At 47.4% G+C, this 25,741-nt stretch overlaps 1 protein-coding gene across 1 annotated transcript; it reads left to right on the top strand.

The window, feature by feature from the left end:
• Positions 1–1,266: 1,266 nt before the first annotated feature.
• On the top strand, positions 1,267–25,741 carry ZC3H6 (zinc finger CCCH-type containing 6). Its single transcript, XM_030447045.1, is given in 13 exon segments — positions 1,267–1,939; positions 1,942–2,004; positions 10,644–10,822; positions 12,117–12,242; positions 13,065–13,320; positions 15,338–15,459; positions 16,918–17,034; positions 18,547–18,658; positions 19,233–19,342; positions 20,182–20,435; positions 20,998–21,518; positions 21,759–21,998; positions 23,276–25,741. Coding segments are annotated over 13 exon segments (3,636 nt in total). The 5' UTR covers positions 1,267–1,914; the 3' UTR covers positions 24,787–25,741.

Here is a 25,741-nt window from a genome sequence, read left to right as displayed (position 1 = left end):
GCTGGGAGAAGCTGGGGAATGGCAGCCAGAGGAGAGGGAACAGCACCCAGCTCAGCTCCTCACCATGCACTGACCAACAGGAACACTGGCTTGGTCGTTGTGGGTTTATTTCCTCATTATTGGCTTCAATCACGTTCTTCAGCTTTGTGTTCCGTGCCTCTGTTCAGGATTTCTTGATGAGTTTTGAGCTGTCACCTTTTTTTTTATTTAAAAAAAAAAGAACAATAGTCACTGAAATGAAAGTTTATCAGTTCTACAGGTTATTGTCTGTTTTTTTTTTTAATCGTGCCCTGGCCAATAACCCCTTCTCTCAGCAACCATTTGATTACCCAGCTCAGGTGCAGACTTCTCTAGGCCTTCTGTCACCTTTGTTTTAAACACTTCCCAACCTGAGGAATTGCCTTTTCCACCCTGGGGAGCAAAGCTCTAATTCCTATTAAAACTGCCACCCTGGTTTTGCCTCTTCACCTCCTAAACACCCCCTTCTGTTACACCCGCACCCCTTATCTCAGCCAAGCTATTCCCCAGCTCAGCCGCAGCCTTCCCCAGACCCCTTCCATGGGAAGCTCTCCCCAGCCTCTGGAGCTGCTGCTGAGGGGACCCTCGGGGTTAATTCCAAACATTCCCCTCCCGGTGCCTCCATGGCCGGGGTTTTGTGGCTCCATCCCGGCTCCTCCTGCCTGAGGTGAGGCAGCGCCCTGAGGCGCGGGAATCGCCCCTCTCAGGGGAGAGAGGGGCGGGCGATAGCTCCTTGGGGCGCAGCGGGCGGGAAGCACTTGTTTTAATGAACCATTGCTTTAATTAATATTTTTTTTTTAATTAAAGGACTTCATTTAATTAAGCGCTTGTTGCGATGACGTGAAGAACCGACCCCCTTCCCCCGGGCTCCCCCTCAGCGCTGAGGCGGCCGCGGGTCCCCCCTCAGATGGCGGCGGTAACGCGGGGGGCTCGCTCCTCTCGCGAGAGTTGGTGCGGGGCGGTGCCGCGCCGGGGCTGCACCCCCCCCCCCCTCCTCCTCCTTCTCCCTCCCGCCGCTCTGCGTGGTCCCGCCGTGCGTGTGCGCGCCCCCCTCCACACACACCCAGCGGCGGCGTGACGTCACGGCGGCGTGCCGGGCCGGCCAATGGGAGGGGGGCGGGGCCGTGACGGGGGGAGTGGCAGCCAATGGCGGCGGCGGGAGGGCGGGGGGAAAAGGGGGGAAGGAGGAGGAGGGAGGAGGAGCGCGAGCGCCAGCGGCGGGGGGGGGGCGGCGGCGGCTGCGGAGGGGCTGAGGCGACGCCATCGCGGCCCCGACGGGCGCGGAAGAACGCGGTGGTGGTGGCGGCGGCGATTGCTGGGCTGCGAGCGCCGGGGGAGGGCCGCTGCTGCTGCTGCCGCCGCCGCTGCTACTGCTGCCGCCGCCGCCTCGTCGTCCTCCTCTTCCTCCTCCTCCTCCTCCGCCGTCGTCCTCTTCCTCCTCCTTCGCCGCCGCCGCTGCCGCCGCCATTTTGTGAGAGTGCCTCGAGCGGGCGCCATGTTTGTAAGGAAGAAATAGGGCAGCCATCTCCGGCCACCAGCACCTCCCTTCCCCGTGTGTGTGTCCTCTCGTTCTCCTGTGCCCCGGGCCTGCTCCTCCGAGCCGCCGCCGCTGCCGCCTCCTCCTCCTCCTGCCCGCGCGGGGCGGCCGGGCTCAGCCTGTGCAGCCTCGCCCTGCACTGAGTGCCCGTTAGTGTCTCACTAAGTAACCGTGAGTGAAACCTTCATCCTCTCCTCACTGAAGGGACCCGACCCTCCTCCTCACCGAGCCGCCCCCAGAGCGGCTGTGCGCGCCGCCGCCACCTCCTCCTCCTCCCTCCGCACCACGGGCAGCGGCAGTGTCCTGCCTTCCTCCACCTCCCTCCTCCTCCTCCTCCTCACCACACCACAGCCAGCACAATGGCCTTTGAAAGCCTGTTCTCCAAACCCCAAACCCAGTTCTTGACCCAAACATGCCCGACTCTGACAGGCAACATGCAGGGACGAAAGGTCGAGTAACATTCTTTCTCTCTCTCTCTCTCTCTCTCTCTCTCTCCGCTTCTCATAATGGTGATACTAGTGGGGTGATGATGATGCTGATAATGATGATGATGATGATGCTGTGTGTTAATGTGCTAGGGGTTAACGATGTTTTGGGGGGGGGCAGGTCACCTTCAGGTGAGGACTGGGGCGGTGGTGGTGGGGGAATGCGAGGAGGGGAGGGGGTTGTCACTGAACTAGAAGTGCATTATTAGCAGGGTTTTATTTTTTGGAATGCATGCCTTTTACATCTTTCTTTATTCTGGCTGGGAAAGGGGACTGTTTTCCATTTCTTTACATAAATTGCACTTTCCAGCGGGTGTCTGTTGAATGTCACCATTGTTCTTTTTCTCCCTTGCCCTGGTGCTGATAGTCAGGTAGGAAAGGGTGCTTGCCAGTTGGTTTGGTTTTTTTTTCCTTTTTTATTTTTTTTCCCGTTGGTTTTGTTCATACAAGAATCACGAGATCCATATTTAACGTCATTTTCTTGCCAGATTACACCTTCCCCGTTTAACTGGATTTTTTATGCAGATTAAGGTCTGACTGACGTTATCTTTGCCACCTCTCAATCCCCATGCGCAGAAAACCAGAGTCCTGTTCCTGGTGAAAGGACCTCTGTTCCTCCTTCCCTCCCCCTCCCGCAGCTGCTGGAAATTCAAATCCTTTCTCCAGGCAGCCCTGGCCTTCCTAAATAGCTCCACAAATCCTGTGCCAGGGTGAAAGCAACCAGTCCTTCAGTCTACATCTACTCAGAGCATTCTTGACACAACTGCAGGAGTTAAAAACGTTGGTTTTGGGCAGCTGGGCTCCAGCCTGTCCTCCCCACACAGCCCCACAGCCCTGCTCAGTGCTTGTTTCAGAGGAAAAAAAATCATAATAATAATAAAAAAAGGCTTGTGAGGGAATGTAAGTGTTCCCTCACTGCAGAGTTACTAATTTGGAGTTACAGATTGGGAAGTGGAGAGCCACACCAGCTCACTGCTCCAAACATGGTACTGTGGTGGAGTAAGGGGTTCAGGGCAGGCCCTAGAGTTGCTGATCCTTGTTTTCACCTTCCTGCTTTAAACGATGACCTGGTGTAAGTTGTGTCATGCTCTCTGTTCCAAAAAAAAAAAGAAAAAAAAGTGCTGAGTAAAAAGCCAAAGCAGTGACCCCCTGGGACTGCTGAGATAGGGCATAGCCACGTGTCCAACCTTGCAGCAGTCACAGAGTGCTCCAGAGTTCCTGGAGCTAATAACTGGGAGTTTTTACTGTTTGGAGGCTTGAAAATTCCTTTGTGTGGTAAAGTCCTCCTGGAGGACAAGCCCGAGTTACTCACTGTGCTGCTGGAAGCATAGTTTTTGTCACTTGGAGTTACTCATGGTGAGAAGTTGAGTTCCTCTGACCACTGGGCCTATTGTTACACTGGTGAGTGATGAAATAGAATAAATGAGTCCTACCTAACAGCCTTAATGTGCTTGTAATGCAGGTTAATTTATAAACAGTGCTTGACAACGTTTTCATTTCAGAAGTGGTTAACAATAAACACATCTACCTGGTACAAAAAACTTCCTGTAAACAAGATGGTTTCAAAACTTCTGCTCCCCTCCCAGCTGTGGGTGTTCTTCATATACCCAGGGTGTTGGTGAAAAAAAAGGAAGAAAAAGCAAAGCCCCCAACTCTTTGTATTCTATTAGCTGTGCAAATGTAATCCTGCCAACATGTAGTGTTTGAGCTGAGCCTGGCAAAGATTTCCCTACCAGCTGAGGCCTTAAAGAGAAAGCCCAGCAGCCCCCAGGTTGCCTCAGTGGGAGCAGGGGCAGCCCAGCTGTAGCTGAGCAGGGCCTTCAGTCCTCAGGGGGTTCTGCCCAGGTTCTGTTGCAAAGCAGTTGGAAGTTGTGTAGGGAGCCCCGAGTGGGCTGCTCCCATGTGCTGAGCTCCCCCCTGTTCCCCTGCTGGGGTGTCCCAGAGCACAGCTCCAGTGTCAGCACAGCTTATCCAGTGCCTGCACTGGGAGCTCAGCAGGGCTGGGAACTCCTGCCTGGGCAGGGGGTTTGTTGTGCAGCAGAAAATGAACATCCTGAGAGCAGTCAGTAACCTGGTGTTCCCTCATCTTAGGGGTCAGAGGGGACTGATCTCAGCAGTGTCTGTCCACACCTCAACATTCTGAGCTGAGGATTGGTTTAGTCCAGAGGTTCTGTCTTCTCACTTTATAGATGGGGCACCTGATTAGGCCAAGGAGGTTTCTCATTCTTTGAAGTTCATTGTGAGGACCTTCTCTTTAATGAAGTATGAGACTGTGCACACAGGGATCTGTGTCTTTTAGAAGAAGTGTTTCCTGGAAGGAGAGGCATCAGGGATTATGTTCTGTAGGGCATCTGATGGGGGCAGAAGTCCAAGGCAGGGTGCAGGCAAGCTTGGCTACAGCAAATGAAGTCATGAATGAGTTGGATAGTTTGTAGTGTTAGCATCGTCTGCAGGTGGGTGCTGCATGTTTCTCTGCAAGGCTATTTTGTAGACATCCCAAGTAAAATAAACATCCTGCTGGGGAGGATGAGTGCAGGTGCTCAGAGCGCTGGACTAAGCACTTGTTAAAATGTGCCAGAATTCAGTCTGTAGCCTCTGGCTTTCCCATAGCAGTGAGCTCTTCAGGCAGCAGAAAGGACTGTTTGCTACACGTGGTTTCTGCATCTCAGATCCCTGCCAGATTTGCAATTGCCAGAAACTTAGAAAATAACTTGGGACTAATTTATTTTTAAAATCTGAATTGTTAGGTTGGCACTGATACTTTTTGATGCCCATCTCTGCTCGCTTGTCTAATATCTCCAGGCTTGGAGATTTCCTGCACCATTAATCTGCTGTAAAAATAGCAGTGACTAAAGATTAGGCCTGATCATTGAGAGCTCACTCCACAGGGCTGCAGGGAACTGAGGCTCCAGCCAGCCACCCCTTTTGGTTTTTATTTTTTTCCTGCCCAGTTCCCAGCCCTGGGAGTGTGTCCTGCTCCCTTTCCCTGTGCCAGTTCTGCACTCCTGGGAGCTGTTTACCCTCTGCTGCTCCAACAGGTCTGTCTGGTTCTCCCTCCCTGCTCAATTACAGCTGCTTGCCAGATGAGAAAAGGCAAATGGTGGGTTTTGTAGCCAAGGATCTGTGGGTTTGTGAGTGGGAACTGCAGTCCTGCAGGGTGAACTTTAGCTGTGCATCCTCTCCCTTTCTGCTCAGTCAGCAGTTTGGTATCAGAAGCTGCATTGCCCCTCTGGTTTGGGTGTTCCAGAGCAGGGAGGTGGCTCTGGAAGCTGAAGGGCTCATCCCCAGCAGCTCCTCAGCCTCAGAGCCCACACTGCTCTCCAGGCTTTCCTTGCACAAAGCCTTCCAGGCATATTTAGTTCAGTGTGACCACATAAATACTTCTTTATTCTACCTCTTATTCCTTTCCCTCCCTGATGTGCATACTTGGTTTGAAAACTCACTTACCAGCTGGTTGTGGACAGTTTTTTGGGTTGTTTTTTTTTCCTTTTACTAATAGTTCATCCCCAAAGATTGTCTTCATGTGACACTGGAGTTACTTGTGGTTGCTAAATGCAGCCTTGCAGGGACTGATGGTTTTCAAGCATGGTTCCAAAACTTGCTTTGCCATTAGGGAACAGAAAGAGACTCAGTCCCAAAGGTGGCTGTGGGCACAGCAGCCTTGCCTGTCCCCCAGCAGGAGGGAGCTGTGCTAGGAATGTCATTTCCCTGCAGCAGTGTTAGAGCTTTCCCAAAGCTGCTGCTGGGCCTCCAGTGCCACACCACAGGAGGCTGGGGTTTTGGCCTGCCCCATGGCTGGCCTTCTCACTTCCTTCCACATTGTATGGGAACACAGGATCTGCTACAGCCTGCTCTGAGGACACAAGTAAAACAGAGGTTAAATCCCCCAAGCAGGCTGGTCAGTAACTCTTCATGATGCAGTTTCACTGCCTGGCTGGAGATTAAAATAACTTCACTTTGCAGAGTGGGCAAAACTAAAGGGGCAGCTGGAAAGGGCCATGAAGTGACCCAAATAACATTGTCAAAGCAAGCAGTCCCAGCTCTAGGTGAGCACTGGCTTGTTGTGCTAACTGCAGCAAGGCCTTCTGGGTTTGTACTGCTTTGCCTTATTTTATTACAGTTTAAGGTTGAATTTCATTCTTACAATCCCTATAAACCCAGCAGTGTAGCAGTGTGCTAGGGCAAGTGAATTTCATGAATTTTTAGCCCTCTGAAGCCTTACTCCAGCCATGCCATGTTCATGTCACTGAACTGTGTCTGAGTTCTTGCTCTCCTCATCATGTTACAAACCCCAAAGGTTCCCTGTGACATTTGCAGGGTGCTGTGGCAGCCCCTGGCTGTGTCACCCTGCTCCTCCTGCTCTGCTGGGTGTGGAAAGTACATCCAGGAGGGGTATCTGGAGCAACAGGAGCTGGAATAGAGGGGCTGAGGGAGAAATGTGGTTTGTGCCCCGAGGAATTAAGGAGGGAAAGGATCCAGGAGAGGAGTTGAGGCTTTTCAGTGAGGCCTGGCCAGAGACAAAAGGCAGTTTTATCAGGGCAAGCTGTGCCTGTGCCAGCTGTCCTTGTCACAAGAGAGCAGAGGGCAGGTTTGTGAGGCTGGGACCAGCCCCTCTAAGGTTCATTTGTTTCTAGGTGAGAAAAAGAGGTTTTGGACATCTTGGGTGTATCTGGTAACCTGTCTCTTCTAGAACTAGTCACAGAAATAAGAGGTTAAGGTTATTTCTTCTTCAGGAAGAAATTTCTATTTCTCTTAGGAAGAAATAGATTTAATTTCTTTCTGGACAGTAATATTCAGTTATCAGCAGCAATTAGTGTCTTCTTAAAATAATCTATTAATGTGTCAGAGATCTGCTCATGTGTGAGCTGCTCATTTGCATTCTTGCCACCCTGCTCTTGGGATGGGTACAAGCAGTAAAAGGGAGATGTTTGCAGCCTTCTAAGTTTTTCCACAATATACTTTTCCTAGTTTTAGTAATGCTTTTGGAAAGATTTTGTCTATTTATGTTCTTTCTAGGCTGACTGTAAGCAACAAAGTCAGAGGCATTGTAAAAAGAAAAATTAATTTTTTGAATGAGTCCTTTTCCTCCCCTGTGAATCAAACCTACCAAGACCAGACCTTACAGCAAGTGATGTTTGCTGGCGTTCTGCCTGTGTGTGATGGGCTTCACCTCAGGCCTTGCACACCCAGAAGTCTGATCCTGGTGTGGCTCCTGCTGTGTCTGGAGGGGTGCTGGGGACTCCTGATAGGAAGCTGTTCCCCAGGGAGCAGAATGGTTGCTTTCCTTACAACATCCCAGAGCTACATTGTCTGAAAATGCACCTTGGTCTTCTGGTGGCTTGGGTTAAGGAATTTGTGTTGGGAATCTCCTCTGAAGATAAAAATGGCTGTTTTAAACCCCACTTGGGCTAAGGGCAGGCAAGGGAAGTTTACAGCTGAGAGGGATGTTAGAAAGGAAACTGCAAACACAGGAGCAGTGGGGAGTGAGGCTCAGCCTGGTTGTCTCCTGTCCCAAGCCAAATGTTTGCATGGCTGATCCTCTCCTGGATTTCACCAGAAAAATTAAATATATGAAATAGTTCTTACATTAAATATACTAAATACTTCTTTGCCTGTGTAATCCCCTTGGAGATGCTCTAGGGACAGTGGAAGCTGCTCTATGGTTTTGTTTCCACATATCCACCAAGCTCCATCCCTGGAAATGGTGGAAAAGGGAGCAGTGCCTAAGCCTGGAGTTCTACCCCTTCCCTCTGGAGCTGAACCAAACTGAGTGTGTGTGTGCAGGCAGTGCAGGACAGGGTGATGGCAGAGAGAGAGATCCCTGCCCACATGCTGCCTGTGCCCTGCTGGTGTCTGTGGCCCTGGGTGCTGTCCCTGGGGTCAGGAGGGATCCCCCAGCAGAGCTCAGCAGCTGCCTTGGGACAGCCAAGGATCCAGGGACACGGGAAGGAGGTGCAGGAGGTCAGGCAGCAGCAGCCAAACCCCTCTGAACAACCTCAACCAAGCATTGGATGAAGACACTTCGTGTCTCTTCCAAGAGGACTGTAACTACTGCAGAGGTCAGGATTCATTCCTGTGAATTTCTCTGAGTTCTCTTCATCTGATGATGCCTCAGGTTCAGTCCCAGCGCTGCAGACAGGGTGCAGGAGGGTTAAACTCTGGCAGGGATTGTTGCTCTTGACTCCCTATGTGGGCACCATGAACCATCCCTCCCACAGCCTGGAGGTGTGTTCCCATGAGGGTTGCTTCTGTGCTTATTGGGTTGTGGGGCAGGTGGTGGAATACATGTGAATTCTTGAAAAAGACAACAAAATTGTGCTGCTTTTCTGGATGGAGAGCACTGTGGGGTTTGTGTGGCAGAAGAGAAAGCACTCTCAGATAAGGTGTGAGCCCAGGGTGTCAGTGAGGAAGCAGCTGCTCGTGGCAAACCCCAAGTTCCATTGTTTCTCTGGTCAGTGGTGGTTCTGTTGGCTGTAGAGTTCAACCTGAGGCTCAGCCCCAGTGCCTAGAAAATCCTCTGCTGGCTGTGTGTTCCCAGACCATGCCTCTTGGGTGGGTCACAGTACTCACAGGGGGAAGGGAGGGAGCCTTGGTTCAGGTGGCTGAAAGCCCTTCCCAGAGCTGCTGGCTGTAGCCAGGTCTGTGGAATAAACTTGGGAAAGTGAACTTGTAAAAGGGCAGGTTCTGCACTCACTTTTGCTCCAGTTTTGCACATTAAATGGGGAAAAAATGCCAGTAGAGCAGAAGGCAGTTTCTCTGTTGTCACTTGCTTTGAACTTTCTTTGAAGTGTAATTAAATTATTTCCCAGAAATTATACCTCTTTGGCCATTGTCTTTCCAAATCATATTTATCCAGTTTTATTTTTTACATTTTTTACATTTTACATCTGAGTAATGTTTGGGAAATTCTAGAGTGTTGTGGAAAGAAGTTCAGCATTTGAGGCTTAGAGGACTTGTGTAATCTTACCTTTGAAATGCAATCCAGAGGATGGTGTTACTGAGATCCTGCCTGATTGTTTTACCTAGAAAGTTTCTGGAGTCCCAGATGCATCCCAGGAGTGTAAATATAAGGAGGCAGGTCCCAAAGGAGCTGGTCACTGGTAAAGAAACCTTATAGAAATCACATCACCACAGGTTCTGCAGCTGCCTCTGGACTTCACGGGTGGTGCCTGCTTGGCAGTGGGCATGTTTTGATTATTCCTGATTATTGTTACTTGCTCTGGAGATAATTTTGACCTCCTGGCTTCCTCCTGTGTTAGAGTTGCACTGGAAAATAATGTCCTGTCAGAATACTCCAAATAAGTGCTGAAGGCCATGAGCAAACCCAGAGGGCACTGCATGTGCAGTGCAGCTAAGCTTAGGGGAGGGGAGCTGAGTATTTCCCCCCTTCTTTCTAAGTTCTTTTGGTTTTCCTGCAGCAAAGTGTGTTTGTGAGGCTGGGCTGCCCAGGGCTGCTGCTTTCTGGGTGGCAGGGGGTGAAGGGAAGGGTTCCCTTGGTGTGGATCTCACCAGCAGCTGAGGTTCAGAGGTGGCAGCTCTGAGGTTTCACCCAGGCCTTGATGTGAGTTGATAATCTGGATGTGGTTTTGATTTTTATTTTTTTTTCCCCCTTTCATTTTTGATCTAGTTCATGATCTGCAGTCATATCTTGATGGCTCTTTGGTTTGGTTTGTTGGGGTTTGGTGTTTTGGTTTTTTTCCTCTTTTTTTTTTTTACATTGTGGGTTTCTGAAGTCTTTAGTTCTGAGAAGTTTTAGGACAGGCAGTTGTCAGTTCAGCAGTCACATCTTCCCTCCTCCCAGCCTCGGGGATGTTTGCAAGCAATCTCCTGAGTTCCCATAAGATTCCACAGTGCCTGCAAAGGCTGAATTCCTGAAGCAGTGGCAGTAATGTAGAAATCATTGTGCAGACTTGATTATAAATGTTTAAAAGCAGAAAATTCTTCCACGCCCAAACCCCAGCAAATACCAAGTAGCAGGAGGGGAGGTGAAATTGCTTCAGCCCTGTGTCTGAACTGGTGAAACAAGTCAGCTGGTGTTTGGGCAAAACATTTCTTTCAGGGCAAGATATTTTCAGGGATGCTGTTGTTTGAGTCAGGAGACAAAACTTCAAGTTTATTTACAAATAAGTGTTACAGTGTCTGGTAGGATTTGTTTAAAATCAGTCTGTGTAGTGGAAATACTTCTAGAAATGGTTAAACTGCCTCTTGGAAAGGTGTTTAAGGGCAACAGAGTGCTCTGTGTGGAAGCAGCTTTGTTTGGTTTTTTTTTATCTATGTTGGAGAAAACTGTGTAAATAGGGAAGATCTTTGTTCTGAGAATTAAAAAAGAAGAAATTCTTTTAAAACTTTTAAATTTTGTCATACCTTTCAGGGCCATTTAATGGCTTGCATTCCATTTTTCTCTTAACTGCAAAAGAGAATTCTAAAATCCCAGTAGTTCTTGGAGAGTTAGATGCCTGAAAAAGCCTGTATATATCTATATATCTATCTGTACATTTGTATAAATGTCAGTGGTGTGAAGGGCAGGTGGGTGTGTTTGTGTTTGCTGGGAGGTGAGCAGCAACACAGAATTTTCTTGTCTTGCTGTTTTTCCTCCTACAGAGAAGATGGGGAGCTGGAAGATGGTGAAATAGATGATGCAGCATATGAAGATGTGAAAGAGCATGGTTCAAAAGGTGATGACAAACAGAAGAATGAAAAAGGACATCGAAAATCCCGGAAGAAACGCAAAAAAGAAAAAGAAAAGAAAAAATCCAAAAGGAGGAGACGGGATAAGCATAAGGTTAGGAAATGCAAACCAACATATGCAGGTGCTGCTTTTAGTGCCAGGGTTCCAGGTCCAGACAAGGATTCAGGGAGTTGCAAAAGAAAACTGAAATGGTTTTATTGCTGTTTAGGCAGGCTTGGGTCTCTGAGGCCAAGTTTGGGGATTCCTGTCTTAGCAATCTGCTACAATATTAAAGAAATGTTTAAAAAAGACTTTTGAGACATGAAATGTATATTCACAGATTTCAGGGGCAGTTGACATGGGGTAAGAACAGCAAATCATTGAATTATCCAGCCATAGGACATTTCAAGTGATAGGTGGAAACTGGCTTCTTAGCTTTGTCTGAATGCATCTTCATAAACCTGGTTTTCACCTGTTTATATATAAAATAATCAAAAAATCAGATGAGGGGTGTAAAACTGTGTTATTTGTCACACACATCTTCACCAGATGCTTATTTATTCCAGAATTTCTGTTCATAGTGGCTTAGCAAATCCTGACATTTCTGAGCATTTTACTCCAGGTTGTAGTAGTTCTGAGATGAAAGGATGTAGTGTTAAACCTCTTCTTACTTTGATTAAATCTTAAGCAGAGGTGCAAATGAGGCCACTGACAATGACAATGGTAGCTGAACCATACTGGATCAGAGGCAAAATGTGAATTTACAGCTTTGCTTTTTCTGATGATTTATGGAGAGAAGAGTAGTGAGGTGAAGCCTTCAGTAAAGTTCATTATGATCGTGTGTCTAGTGTGTATTTTAATGGACTTAAAGGCAAGAGATTCACAAAGCTTTATCTTAGAATACTAAGCCTTTTAAGTCCTCTCCTAAAAGTCACAGAAATACAGCCTTCTGGTTTGTTTTTCCTACAGAACAGCCCCCTAATTAGAACACTTGCAGTGCAGTAGGCTGGAGCTTTCTCCTAGCAGCAAATGACAGGATGCTGATACTTCTGTGCTCAGATGCAAGTTTCTAGCCATCTCCCAGACTTGTTAGCCTTCTAGCAGCACCCCTGCTCTGCTACCGTGCTGGGAGAGCCCCTCAGGGAGCTTCTGTCCCCCAGAGAAACCACAGAGCCCACAGTGTTGCTGTTCAGAAACCTCATCTGACCAGATCTTGGGTTTTGATAAAAAGGATGGGTCGTCAAAGAGTGTTCTTTCTTTAACTTCCCCCAGCAGCAGAGGGGGGTAAGAATTAAGAAAATATTTTAATCTCTTGGGCTAATTCTTCCTTGAGCTCCCTCCACAGCAGACCCATTGCACAGAGGATTCTATCTCCATGTCTGAGAGAGCTGTTTGCTTCCTTTTTCAGCATAACTCCCCTTCCAGTGATGACAGCTCAGACTACAGCCATGACTCTGACATTGAGCGTACAGAAAGACCACATAAGAAGAGCAGCAGCTCTTCATACAGAGATTATGATTCCTCCTTCAGTCAGGTAGCATGCTTTCCTTCTTTTGCTTTATAAACTGATTTCTCATGTCTCTGTTTAGGTGTAATTTAAAGAATGCAAAGTAAATGCTGCAGTGTTTGGAGGTCGACTTGATCTAGACCTGCCCTAACAGGAAACAGCTCTTGAAAAGCCACTTTGTTAATATCTAGAGGTGATTCTGCTTTCATTTTGTCTTGGCTTTTCTCAGCCTTTGCAGTTGGATAGCCCTCCTGAGACCACAGGGGGAGACAGGATGCTGTTCTCTGGAGCTGCCATGGAGCAGCTGGAGGCTTGATGAAACTCTGGTGCTTGAGAGGAGTCTCTCCTTGTAGCCTGAAACTGTTCCAGAAACCTCTGCACCTCTGAATTTATTAACAATTGTCTGATCCTGTCTGCAGGAGTGGGAGAAGGGACAGGAGAGGCCACAAGAAGTATTTCAGCCTGACTGACAGGGACAGGACAGGTTGTGTCCAAAATCATCACAATAGGGAGAGCATGGCTGGAAAAAAAATCTATTTTAGTCCAAGTTGGTCTGAGTAGCACTTGGAACTGCAAACATCCACGTGCTCTGTCAGTCCTGCAGTCAAGTTCCCTGGAGTTGAGATGCTGATGCTGTTCTGTTTTGTCCTTTTTGATGCATTTGGAATCAAAAGTACTGATTTTTAATAACTGGCTGATCTTCACTATTTGTTATCAATGCTTGTTTGCACAGCTCTGGTAGACAGCATGACAGTAAAACAGAGTGAAAATGGGTGTGTAGAGCAGTTAGAAGGAATGTTTTGTTGCAGTCCTGAGTTGCTTCTGAACAATGCAATCCCTTTCATGCAGCATGGACACGTATCAGGAAATTACATGAGTTCACAGAAAATGCAACATAAAAAAAATGTTAAAAGTAAGGAGTATGACGACTATAGTCATTACAGTGATGAAAACTTTGGTAATTATAACGAGGAAGAAAAGGATGAAGATTTTGCTGATCAGCTTAAACAATACAGGCAAGCTAAAGAGACCTCCAGTGCTGATTTAGGACCTCCATTCCCAAAAGAACCAGTGAAAAAGCAGGGGATGAAAGGGCTCCAGAAAGGTAAGATAATTTGACTCCTTAACTGTAGTACAGTGGCAGCACTTGTGCCATCAGTCATGTCAGGATGTTGCTGGATGAGCTTTAGGATCCCTTCCAACCCCAACCATCCCCTGAGTCTCTGTCTTGAGAGTGGGGTGAAGGAAGCTGCCAGTGGTGGTGGTTTTCCTGTCAGCTTCTAGGGGAGGAATAATGCCCACATTGAAAGAAAACATCAGGTGTTGGGTGATGTAGTAAAGAAAGAAATAAGAGCCTATCAGAAAATCAAGGTTTCTGTTGTGCACCTGCTCAAGTAAGAAATCATAGGGCTATAAAGTGAATTTCTGGTGTAGTTTGAGAGTAATTTGACTTGTCTGGGGAGAGGAATGTAAATGTGGCAATTCCATCTCTGGATGAGGCCCCCAAAGACCAGTAAAGTCCCTAGAGATTTTGTTAGGTGCCTGAACACGTGTTAGGACACCCCACCAGGATGCTAGTAAGCTTTAATTTGTCTTTTCACCACTTTTCTTGCATTGAAAGCTGGTCCAGTAGCTGGTGAAAAGTATTCCTGCAGACATCCTGCTGCCCTGGTGCAGGGCATGTTCCACAAGGGTTCTTCTTCACACCTTTCACTGGGGGTCTGATCCTTCCCTCACCTCTGGCCCTCTCAGGCAGGCACTGGGCAGTGAGCTGTCTTGCTTTTCCTGCTGGGAAGATTTATTGCATGCTGCTTTGCTTCACAGGAAAAGAAACTGCCCAAAGATTGGCAAAATCTATTTTATCAGAGACAAAAAAAAAACCTTTTCATGTGCTGCCTGGTAATTCTGCTTCAGAACCTTCCTCTGCAGGTTATCTGAGGGGAAGTCAAGGCCCTGAAACCAGCCCTGGTGCCACCTGGCATGGGTGTGATAGCCACAGGATTTCCTCACTGGTTTTCTCTGATAGTGGAGAGAGAGATGGGTGGGGTTAGGTGACACCTGGAGTGCTGGATCACTGCCCACTGGAGGCTCCCAAACAGTTACCATCCAACACTCTGCCTTCTGAGCTCTTCTGTCCTATTCCTGAGGTTATGGTGTGGGGTTTCCTGCCTGTTGTGTCAGTGAAACACACACACACACAGACACACACACAGACACACACAGACACACACACACAGACACACACAGAGATACAGAGACAGACAGACAGACAGACACACACACAGACAGACAGACACCAGACACACAACAGACACACACACAGACACACACACACAGACACACACACACACACACACACACACAACAGACACAGCACACACACACAGACACACAGACACACCCACAGACACAGACACACACACAGACACACACAGACACACAGACACACACAGACAGACACACATACACAGACACAGACACACACACAGACACAGACAGACACCACACACCAGACACACACACACACACAGACAGACACACACAGACAGACACATACACAGACACACCCACAGACACACCCACAGAACACACAGACAGACACCACAGACACACACACACACACACACAGACACACACAGACACACACACAGACACAGACACACCACACACAGACACACCCACAGACACACACAGACACACACAGACCACCACACACAGACACACACACACAGACACAGACACACACACAGACACACACACAGAACAAGTGTGAGTTCTGCCTCCAGAAAGGGACCAAATGCCCCCAAGTGTTCCAGGTCTCTGTGTTGTTAGAAATCCACACCTCTGCATTCCTAGTTGTGAGACACTGCTTGGAACAAGCTGAGTTTTCTCTGAGGTTTGTCAGGCTGCTGCTGCTGGAGGAGCTTCCCCCAGAGCAGGGAGGTGCAGGGAATCCCAGTGGGATGGGGGAGTTGTACTTGCCAGCTCCTGATCCAGGATGGTGTGTAGGGATTCCCACTGCAGAAATGGAGTTTGTTAGATTTCTCTGTATTTGATGCCACTTGGTAACCATTTTTCTTTACCCTCTGAGGTCCCTCACAGAGGCTGTTGGTGTTTTGCAGGAATTTCTCAGAGAGGAAATAATTACAACATTGGTCGAGGACGTGGGATGCAAAAGAAACTGAAACGTAAAGATCGTGGAAGGGGCCGAGGGGGCAATAAAGGATCTGATGGCTTTCATGAGGTACCTGCAATTACAGCTGAACTCCTCGTGTAGCTCCTGCAAATGTCTGGATGCTTGCTTTAACAAAAGAATATTTAAAAACACATAGCTTGGAACTTCCTTCTCTTACCTGGAAAACTACTGGGATTTCCCAGCGCTTGATTTACAAAGTATGATTGTACACACACAACAAATAATGTTGGGTTTTTTCTTGGAAATATGGGAAGTGAAATACCTTCTTGGAAATATGAAAGTGGTCTGTAAGCTTTGGGGCTGAATGGTGCATGGACTTGAGGGTTAATTGTATCTGAAATAAGATGGTTTGCTGTTCTAGCTTACCACAGATTTTTCAGCACAGAAGGGTGTCACCTTCAGAGTTTTTTCTGGTTTCCATCTGAATCATGAAGAGTTCCCCTTCCCTTTCCATAGCTTAGACTGTGGAAATGGGAACATCCATGGCCTCAGTTTTCAGTTAGTAATTTGTTGCCCAGGGATTACAGAAAGGAATGTTCAGCATCACCACAGGATTTCTGCATCTCCTGCTCCCATCTTCATTTAAATGAAAAACACTACAAAACTGATGATTCGTGGGCCAAATCCACCCATGACTGGCAGATGTTAATTAGGCCAAATGGTGCTGAGGTCTGTGTACTGCAGCTGCAGTGGCTGTGGTTCTCCTCCCTCCTGCACTCCAGAACACACACGCTTGGCTCTGCTGTGATCCAGCCCTTTTAATTGTTCCCTGTGTTTCCCAACTCGGTCCTGGGTGGTCCTGATCACATCTTCCCTCCCCTGCCCTGCCCCTGCTAAGGAGAAAGGTCTCTGTTGGAGCATGGTGTTCAGGTGATCCCTGTGGTAACCTTGAAGAGGTTCAGCAACTGGGTCCCAAGCTGCTTTGCCTGGAGCAGCTGGGATTTCTCCAGAGTTAATGTGCTCTGAATCTAGAATCAGGATCTAGAAAATGGATCCTGCCTGATCCAGCTGTGGCCTTTCTAGTTCAAAGATTCCTGCTTCTCAGTGTCATAAAATCCACTGATCATCCCTGGTGTTCATGTTTTGTGGCATTGCTCAGCTTGCTGAGCAGAATGGGAGCAGACACTTGGCTGTGCTGGTGATCCTGTGTGCTCCTGAGCATGAAGCATCAGCTCTGCTGCTTCACAGCTTCCCACTCAGCACTGCTCATCTCTGGGGAAATGGGAATCAAATTATGAGGGAATAATTCTTTGCCTCATTGGGTACACAGTAATTAGGAGTTGGGTCACCACTGAATTGTGCTTCTTTGCCTCATGGGATTTGCTAACAGGTTGTTTTTCTTATAATAATAATAATTGTAATTCCTGTACTAATTTTCTATATAATGATTTTAAGAACTTAAATCATGGTGTAGTTAATCATGTTTTGGGGTAATTAGTGCACCACATATGCTCTAATGTTTTTGCAACTACACTTAATAAGTAAGCATGTTCCTTTTCCTTACAGGATGGCAAACCAGTGAAGAAATGGGTTAATATGAGTCAGGAGTTCATAAATCAGCACACGGTGGAACACAAAGGCAAACAAATTTGTAAATATTTCCTTGAAGGGAGATGTATTAAGGTAATTCTGCACTGTGTCTGGGGGGCCTCCTCTGGGCTATGGGGAAGGGGAGAGGAAACTCTGTTCTTTGGGAGCTGGTGCAGAGGAACCTTGCATGCTGAAGCTGAGTGTTTTGGGGTCTGAGGTTGGGTGTATTTGCAGGTCAGTGCCAGCAGAAGTACTTGTGGGAAATACCCCTTCTGTTACACATGTTAATTATAACAAATCCCATTAGAAGTGATTGTGTTTGCTTATTAGTAAAAGCAGTAAAGTCTGTGATAGTATCAGCTCCCACTGAGAATTTATCACAGTAAATATAGAAGCCTTCCCAGTGTGGAATCTGTAAGCAGGCAATGGTCTCTGAATGTACCAGGTAATTTCTCTCTGATGTGCTCCTGCTGGTTTTGAAGCACTGAAGGAATTGCTTAAGTATGCAAAATTATTTCTCTCTCAAAGCAAGAAGTGGGGTTGTAGCAATAGTTCTCCTACCAAAAAACCCTCTTCCTTCAGCCAGCAAGTGGAAGGCAGCAGAAAGAAGAGGATGCTATTCAGAGCAGTCAGCTGGCAAGCCAAACCCTAGCAAGACAGTCACTCATTATGTCAAAAAAATGTGCTCTTGCTTCCTTCAGAAGCTTGTGCTGCTGTGGAGTTGAATCCCTGGTGTGAGACTAGCTCAGTCAGTTAGGAAACACACTTAGGAAAAGCTGCATGCTTCTCAAATAAGTGAGTGCATCATTTCTGTTTGGTTTCTCTCTGTATGTAGAGATAGAATATTTTCTGTTCCTTTTTCAAATGGTCAAAGTAAGGGTGAGAACCAGGCTGCCTGTCTCCCAAGCTGGAGGGAATGGAAAGCAGTGTGTTTGTTGCTGCCTTTTTCTGTTTTAGTGTTAGCTGAGCATTTGCTGCCACCTTCAGTTTTAAAACAAATGGCTCTAAGAGCACTTGGTGTATTTTTCATTAAAATAAATACAGAATTATGCAAAAACCTCTCCAGCAAAGTAATCCTAATGTATCCTGGCATACAGCTGATAGAAACTTTATATTATTTGGGCTCTGGTTTTCCTGCAGGGAAGAGGCTTAATGCTTAATGAGTGTTGGACTGAAGTTCTCCCACACACCTCTAAAACAGCATCAGGTTTTCTGATCAAGTGCATAATTGTTTACATGGGAACTCATTTCAGTGCAGGATTTGTTCAGACACCTTCTGAGTGCAAACTGCTGGGTGGAGACAGAGAGGAGAACTGGCACTGTAAGGGCAGCTTGTTTTCTGTGACCATTTCTGCCCCTATTCCTGATTGAATCCCAGTTCAGCAATTGTTTCTAGGCATAATCCTATGATTATGTGCTGATAATGCAATTCTGTCTTAGTAAAGAGTTGAAATTCAGTTAATTTAAAAAGCTTGAAATTTATAAATTTAAAAAAGTTTAAGTGCAGCCAGGGAGGTTGTTTTTCTTTCAATGTGAAACTGATTTACTCAGCATTTCAGGTGGATAATGTGTGGTTTTGGTGTGCCTTTTTTCCTTTATTCACAGGGAGAGCAGTGTAAATTTGATCATGATGCAGAGATTGAGAAGAAAAAGGAAATCTGCAAGTTTTACATACAGGGTTACTGCACCAAAGGAGAGAACTGCATTTATTTGCACAATATCCTTTAAGAAATAATACTTGATTAAAATGAAAGGCTATATTTAGTCTTAATTGATGTAATCTTTCAGGGCATCTATTTCTTTTCTTAGAGACTATACCAGGGACTGTGTAGATTTACTGCAAGGTTATTTTTCTGCTCAAATACTTAGGAGGAGAAGAAGATACATATAAAATGACTGGTTTGGGGTGTTTGGTTCTTAATGTCTTGAGAGATAAAACCTGTTGAAGCTAAATGCATTTGTCCACATACTTGTTAACCCCTGATCTGTTCTTGTTTCTTGTAAAGGCTTTGTGTTTGATTCTGGCATTGAGACCTTCATCTTTATAATCACAGTTTTAGGATCAAGTGAAAACTAATGTTAAGGCTGCAGCAGTGTGACTGCTAGCAGAGTGTTGAAGGGAACAGGAAGGTAAGCTGGTTATTAGCTCCCAGAATTATTGAGGTTCTGCTTTGGAAAGAAGAAGTACTGGTGAGGAATGGCAGGACAGCTGACAGCTGGATTTCACAAGCTTTCAGGACAGTGCAAAGCAGAGCTCAGCCTTTGTTAGGAATCCTTAACACGTTGCTTACATGAATTCCCTTGCAAGTTCTACCATACAGGAGCAAAATGCTATCAAGGAGATAAGTGCAAGTTTTCTCACGCTCCCCTGACTGCAGAAACAAAAGAGCTGTTGGATAAGGTGAGCACTGGGTTTGTAACCAGGAGGTTTGCTGATGGAAGGGACAGGGGAGAGCTTTGCCAGCTGTTTCTCTGGGGTGCTCTACAAGAACACTGTTCAGCTTCCCTGCTGTTCCTGAGCACAGGAAGGCTGTGAGCAGGTTCAGTGCCAGGAATTCTCCTTGCTCTCAGTTGTTCAGGTGGGTGTTTTTAGCCCAAGCAGATTTGTTTATTTCCACAGCTCAGGTTTTCTGCCCATGAGCTTTCTTTGGGATCCTTTTCTGTGGAAATCTTCTGGTGCTGTAACAAGTGAGGCTTTGATGTTGTCTGCCTTGGGCTGCTTAAAAGTTAGATACCATCTGACTGTGTCTGCACTCAGGGTGGAGAAAGGAATGAGGTGCCTCTTCTGAATGATTGATGAAATCCTGACCCTGGTGTTAAGCAGGATGTTCATGTCTCTGTACAGTTACTGTGCCACAGGCCTGAACAGAAAAGATGCTTGGATTTAACACAGAAACATGATGAATCCTAAAATAATTCCTTCAACCTCTGTCACTTGAGAGGACTGTTTGAAGGAAATGGACTTGTGAGAAATTGTCCCTTTCTGACTACAGAAATAGTTTTCTTCCTGGCTGTGAATCTGTAATAATACTACATATAATATTATGTATTATTATAATAGTAGATTTATAATCTAATAATTATAAATTATATAATAATAGGTTTATAATTTGCCTGAATTTGATGTCAGTGTGTATAGTCTTGTAGCAGGTAATTATATTTAAATGGAAAGCCCTAGTCTGAAGTGAATTGCTTTTAGCATATAGTTAATAAAGTGGTTGCTGTGCTGCTTTGTCCTAGGTTCTGAATAACGAGGAGGAACCCCAAAATGAAGATGAGAAAGAACTGGAGGAACTCAGAAAGCGTGGCATAGTTCCTCTGCCAAAGCCACCACCAGGTGTTGGACTGCTGCCCACCCCCCCAGAGCAGTATCCATTTTCTGAGTCTGACCTGGAAAATTACCAAGATCCTTCAGGAGACTACAAGAAAATCCCATCTCTCTTTGAGATAGTTGTGAAACCTACTGTGGACTTAGCACACAAGATTGGAAAAAAGTAGGTTTGAGGAGTTTGTGTGGAGTTCTCCTTAAAATACAGCTGCATCAATAATGCAGGGATTCTCTTGGTGTCTGTCAGCAGGATGTGCTGCTGGGAATGTTGCTGAGTTAGGGCTCTGTCAGGTGCTGGTGCTGGAACTGCTTCTCACACCAGAGAACCCACTGGGCCTCCACCTTCCTGACAGTCACTGCCCTGCCTCTTGGTTTGGCTCTTGTTGTGCCTCCACTTGCAGGTTGAGCAGAGTTCATCCTCTCCTCAGCTCTTCTTATCCTTAGCTTTTTCTCAGCACTGCTGCTGGAGTTGCCTTTGGGGTGTTCAGAACCCTCGAGTTCTGCATCTGCTGATGCTGAAAAAAATGTCCAGGCAGGCTCTGCAGGGTGTGATGCAGGTAGTTAGTTATTCTCCTGGCAAATTGGGTTGCTTCTGTCAGATTTTAGTCCATCTGAGGATGCAGTAAGTACAGAGGAAGATGTGTAAGAATGAGGAGGGGGTGCAGACAGCTAACAGGGATTACTTTGTGGGATCACAGCTGGATTCACTGCTTTTCTTTTGCCTCCAGGCCTCCCACCTTCTACAACAGTGGATCACCCCCCAGACCACCCTTCCAAGGCAACGACCCCCACTCTCAGCATATGTACAACCCGGGTTCAAGCCCAGGACCAGGACCTGGCATGTCCCAAGGACACAACGGGCCCCCAATGCACCCAGGCTCCCCTGGCCACCACCCCTGTGGGGGCCCTCCAGGGCCGGGCATGCCGCAGAGCCCCCCCATGCAGGGGGTGCCCCCAGGCTTCCTCGGGCCCCAGAACCAGACTGGTATGCCTATGCAAGGACAGCAGGGGGGCCCACCCCTCACACCCCCGGGGATGGGGGGCTCCTACAATGCCCCAGGAGTCCAAGGACACATGGTGAACATGCCCAGAGAGAATCATTGTCCTCCAGGGCCACAGTACCAGCAGATGCCTGGTGAGCGGCAGCCCAACATGAACTATGAGCCCATTCAGAACCCTGCTGATTTCTATGACAATTACTACTCTCATCAAGCTGTACATAACTTCCAGCCAGCTAATAACTCTGGTGGTAAGGACATTTAAACACTGTTGTCTCCTGGTACAATGTTTTGCAGTGCTGTGTTGTTCCCTCACGGCTCCAGAGCTGAGCAGCTGAAAGAACTGGGGATAAAATGTCTTCTGGGGATTTTTCAGCTGATGTTTTCCATTCCTGTAATATCACTCAAATGAGTTTTGCTTGACTGTGTCTTGTGTTTCCTCTCCTCTGCTGTAGATGAGCTGCTAACTGGTTTTTTTTTTGGTACTGCAGATGGAACATGGCATGGAGAATTTACAGACCACCAGGCTCACCTCATGGCTCAAGAGCCTCACCCTGGTGGAGGTGACTCGGACTCCATGGGCAGCCACATGGGCCATAAACCACCCCTCAATGTACCAGATTTTCTCCCAGCAATGCAGAAGGCCCTTTATGCCAGACTTAGCCAAAAGCATCAAAGAGATGGAGACTCTGTCAGCAGCCAGGGGCAGAGGGCAATGAGCAAAGACGAAGGTAAAGATAATTCCATGTTCCCAATGTGCTTACTGACCATGTGCTGGCCTTCAGCAAGTCTGTTGACTTGGATTTCCAACCATTCACAACTATTTGGAGCATGCAAACACCAGCTCAAGTCATATTTCCAGCTGAACAGACTTGCTTTCCTTCCCAGCATGTTCCAGGATTTGAGTTTACACACTTTAATTGCTGCATTCCAGTGCAAAGTAGAACGATGAGTGGATGAGTTTTTTGGGTACAGTTTGCACTTCTAAAAGGTTCTGTTGTTGGTAACTTGATTACTTCTTAAAATCCCTGATGGAAACAGAAAGGTAATGGTTCCTGACTGCCAGTACTCAGGTGCCCCCACACTGAGTCTCTTTGTCCCTTGTGCTGCACCCTTTTCTGATGGGTTCTGTCACCAGAACCTGACCTGTTCTCTGGCCAAAAGGCCCTTGCTGTACCAAATGATGTCTGAGACATTGCCAGTAGTAATTCTGACCAGATGACCTGGAGGTTCAGCCCTTCAGGCTGCCTGCAGACCCAGAGCTACCTGGAGTGATCTACTCTGAGGACATCTCAAAGTGCTTGAGGGTCCTCCCCTCCAGAGGGCTTTAGGGAGAAGTGTCCCTGTCCCATGGCACTCCCTGCTGATGGTTCTTGTGGCACAGGAGGTGCCTTCCTGTGCATCAGGGGGGGGATTTCACCTCCATTTCTCATCTTACTGAGCCAGGACATGCCAGCAGCTTGCTGCAGTGAGCAGGCAAGTGTGTGGACCTGAGCAGGCAGCTGTGCTGGCAGGGCTTTACAGGAGATCAGAGAAGGTAGAGAATTTATTTATCCTTAAAAAGGAAATATTCTTATTTCTTCTCTCCCCAAAGCCTGGTGATTTGGATTGTAATAAGGCACAAATTTCAGTTTGTATTTTACCTGGTTTTAAGGCTACCATAAGGTGTTCTGTCAGCACACAACTAAGGGAATTTTCATCAAGACTCTTTTATTTTTAGTGGTACTGATAAAATAATTGTTTGAATAAGTTATATTCCCAGATTATTATTGGTCAGAGAGAGATGAGGAGAGAATGCATCAGAGCTGGGGGTCTGCAGTTGGTTTGTTAGGTTTGGAGGGATTTTTGTCATTTCAGAGCAGGGTTGGTGTAACAGCAGGCACTGGTGACCTCACAGGAGGCTTTGGTTTGGTTTCACTGAGCTGTTGCCCCTTGATGTCAGTAAATGTGTTGTGTTCCTTGATGATCTTCTGCTTGAGTGACTTTTATTGCCATTTCCTGTTGGTAGATGACAATGTCAACTGGTACTCCAGCAGTGAGGAGGAGGAGGGGAGCAGCGTGAAATCCATACTGAAAACCTTAAAGAAACAGAGCGAGAACTTCAGGAATCGACAGCAACATTCCACAGAGCAGCACATGCTGGGGATCCCCACGGATCCCAGGCTGGCAAAGGAAAAGGGGCCCGGGCCTCAGGCCTCTGACCCCAGACTTCGGGCCTCCCCCAGGTCCAACCCCAGAAAACCTTCGGAACCGGCGCCCCTGGACCCGCGGCTGGCGCGGGACCCCAGGATGCACAAGGTCGGTGAGGGTGCTCACCCCGGCTCCTCCCTGGGAGGGCCAAAGCTGGAGCTGCACCACCCCCACGGGGGGGTGAAAGTCAAGCAGAAAGGGATGGATGAGGATGAAGAGGACTCGGAACGAGAGCTGAGGGAACGAGCTTTCCTCATCCCCCTGGAGCCCTTGCCCGGCGTGACGTTACGGGACCCCCGCTCTCAGCTGAGGCAGTTCAGCCACATTAAGATGGACGTCACCCTGATGAAACCAAACTTTGCCAAGCACATTGTCTGGGCACCCGAAGACCTGCTCCCCATCCCTCTGCCTAAACCCGACCCCGTCTCCTCCATCAATTTACCTCTCCCTCCTCTCATCGCCGACCAGAGACTCAATAAACTGCGGAACCTGAAGAGTGACCCCCACCCCGGCCCCGTGCCCGCCGACCCCCGCCTGGCTGCCAAGGTGAAGAACAACCTCACAGCCAGGAACACCTACCTGGAGCCCTCCCAGGATTCCCACGCCAGCAGCTCCAGCAAACTGGGAGACCCTCGCTTACAAAAAAACGTCGACCCCAGGCTCCACAGACTCTCGGGTGCTGCAGACACACACCACGGAGTGGCCAAGGATTCCCACCCTCCCAAATTCGACCCTCGCCTCGCCAGACCCAGCCCCAGCTCCTCACAGCCCTCGGAAGCGGCGGCAGCTAAACCCGACCCGGATGCTCTGCCTCCCTACGCCCCCAAATTGTCATCCAGCGGGGTGAGGCTGGGAGCTCCGGGCTCCATCCTGAGCGGGATCAGCCTGTATGATCCCAGGGATCACAGCTCAGCCTCGGACACGGCTCCAGCAGGCTCGGGAGAGAACGGGGAGAACCAGAAAAAAAGCATTCTGAAAAACGCCGCTAAAAGCGAAGCGGCTCCCCCCGAAGAGCCCTCCCTGCAGAAAGCTGCCTCCAGCACGGAGAAATCCACGGAAGGGTCGGGGGAAGCTGCTGCAGAGAAAGGCACGGGCAGCAGCAAAGCTCAGGCCAAACACTCCAGCACTGCCCCGGCCGTGCACAACCTCCCCATCCAGGCTCTGTCGGGGTTGATCAGACCGCAGTACAGTGACCCCAGGCAGGTGAGGCAGCCCGGGCAGGGGACTCAGCCCCAGGAGAACGATCCCAACAACGGGGGGGAGTCAGATGACAAGTCCTTAAAAGATGTTTTCAAGACTTTTGACCCCACCGCTTCACCGTTTTGTTAGCAATTGATTTTAAGTCCTTTTTACTGTTGTGAATATTGCAGTTCTCTGCTGGTTTTGTAACTGGTTTACCTCTTCGCTTTATTTATTTTTAAATTATAATTATCAACACTTTTCAGCTGCTAATCTCAGAACCACATGCAGTTATACAGTACGCTCTAGTGTTTGCAAAGCTGTGGTATTTTCTATATAATACTTTTCCAGTTTCAGGGAGACTAATAATTGACATGTAGAAAAAACAAAACGAAACAACCCCCCCCCACCCACCCCCCCTGTATCGTGTTAGAGCTGATAAAAGCACTTTCATTGTAAATAAGTCATTAAGGAAAGTCCCCAGACTTGTATATGTGTGAGCTGTCTCTTTCATAAACGACATTTAGATATGATTGCCACATTTGTATGATTGTATAGATCCAAGCAATATTATGTACATTATTACTGTGAGAGACACTGTTTGACAAGGATCACCCGATGCATCAAGCCAAACTGATTCACAGCCCACGGGAATGATGTGGAAGGAACAGCTCTGATCCTCCTTTTCAGATCAGCTGATGTGAGACCTTGACAGTTTTTACTCATGCAGTCGATATTCTTAGTGTAAAAGAGACCTATATCACATATTGAGGATTAAAAATGTCATATCTTTTAAAAGTATTTTATTCTATGCTGTATATAGAAGAAATTGTGAAGTACATACCTAGAAGAAAGTTCCTGTTAAAAGTGGAGAATTACCTAAGTTGTCTAATACAGAAAAGGTTTTTATTTAATTTTTTTTCCACGCATACACAATTCTGATTAGTGCTCTAAGTTACATTGTGGTGTTCATGTATTTCAATGTATTTTTGTATTCAGCTGCTTAATTTGTATTGCTTTTTTTGTATTGATGTAACTGCAGTACTTGTATTCATGGTGTCTTTACGACATTTTTAACAAAAGAATTAAAAAGGGTACAGCAAAA

Source organism: Calypte anna, chromosome 3 (genome assembly GCF_003957555.1).
Source record: "Calypte anna isolate BGI_N300 chromosome 3, bCalAnn1_v1.p, whole genome shotgun sequence".
NCBI lineage: Eukaryota > Metazoa > Chordata > Aves > Apodiformes > Trochilidae > Calypte > Calypte anna.
This window is presented reverse-complemented; position numbering and strand designations above follow the sequence as displayed.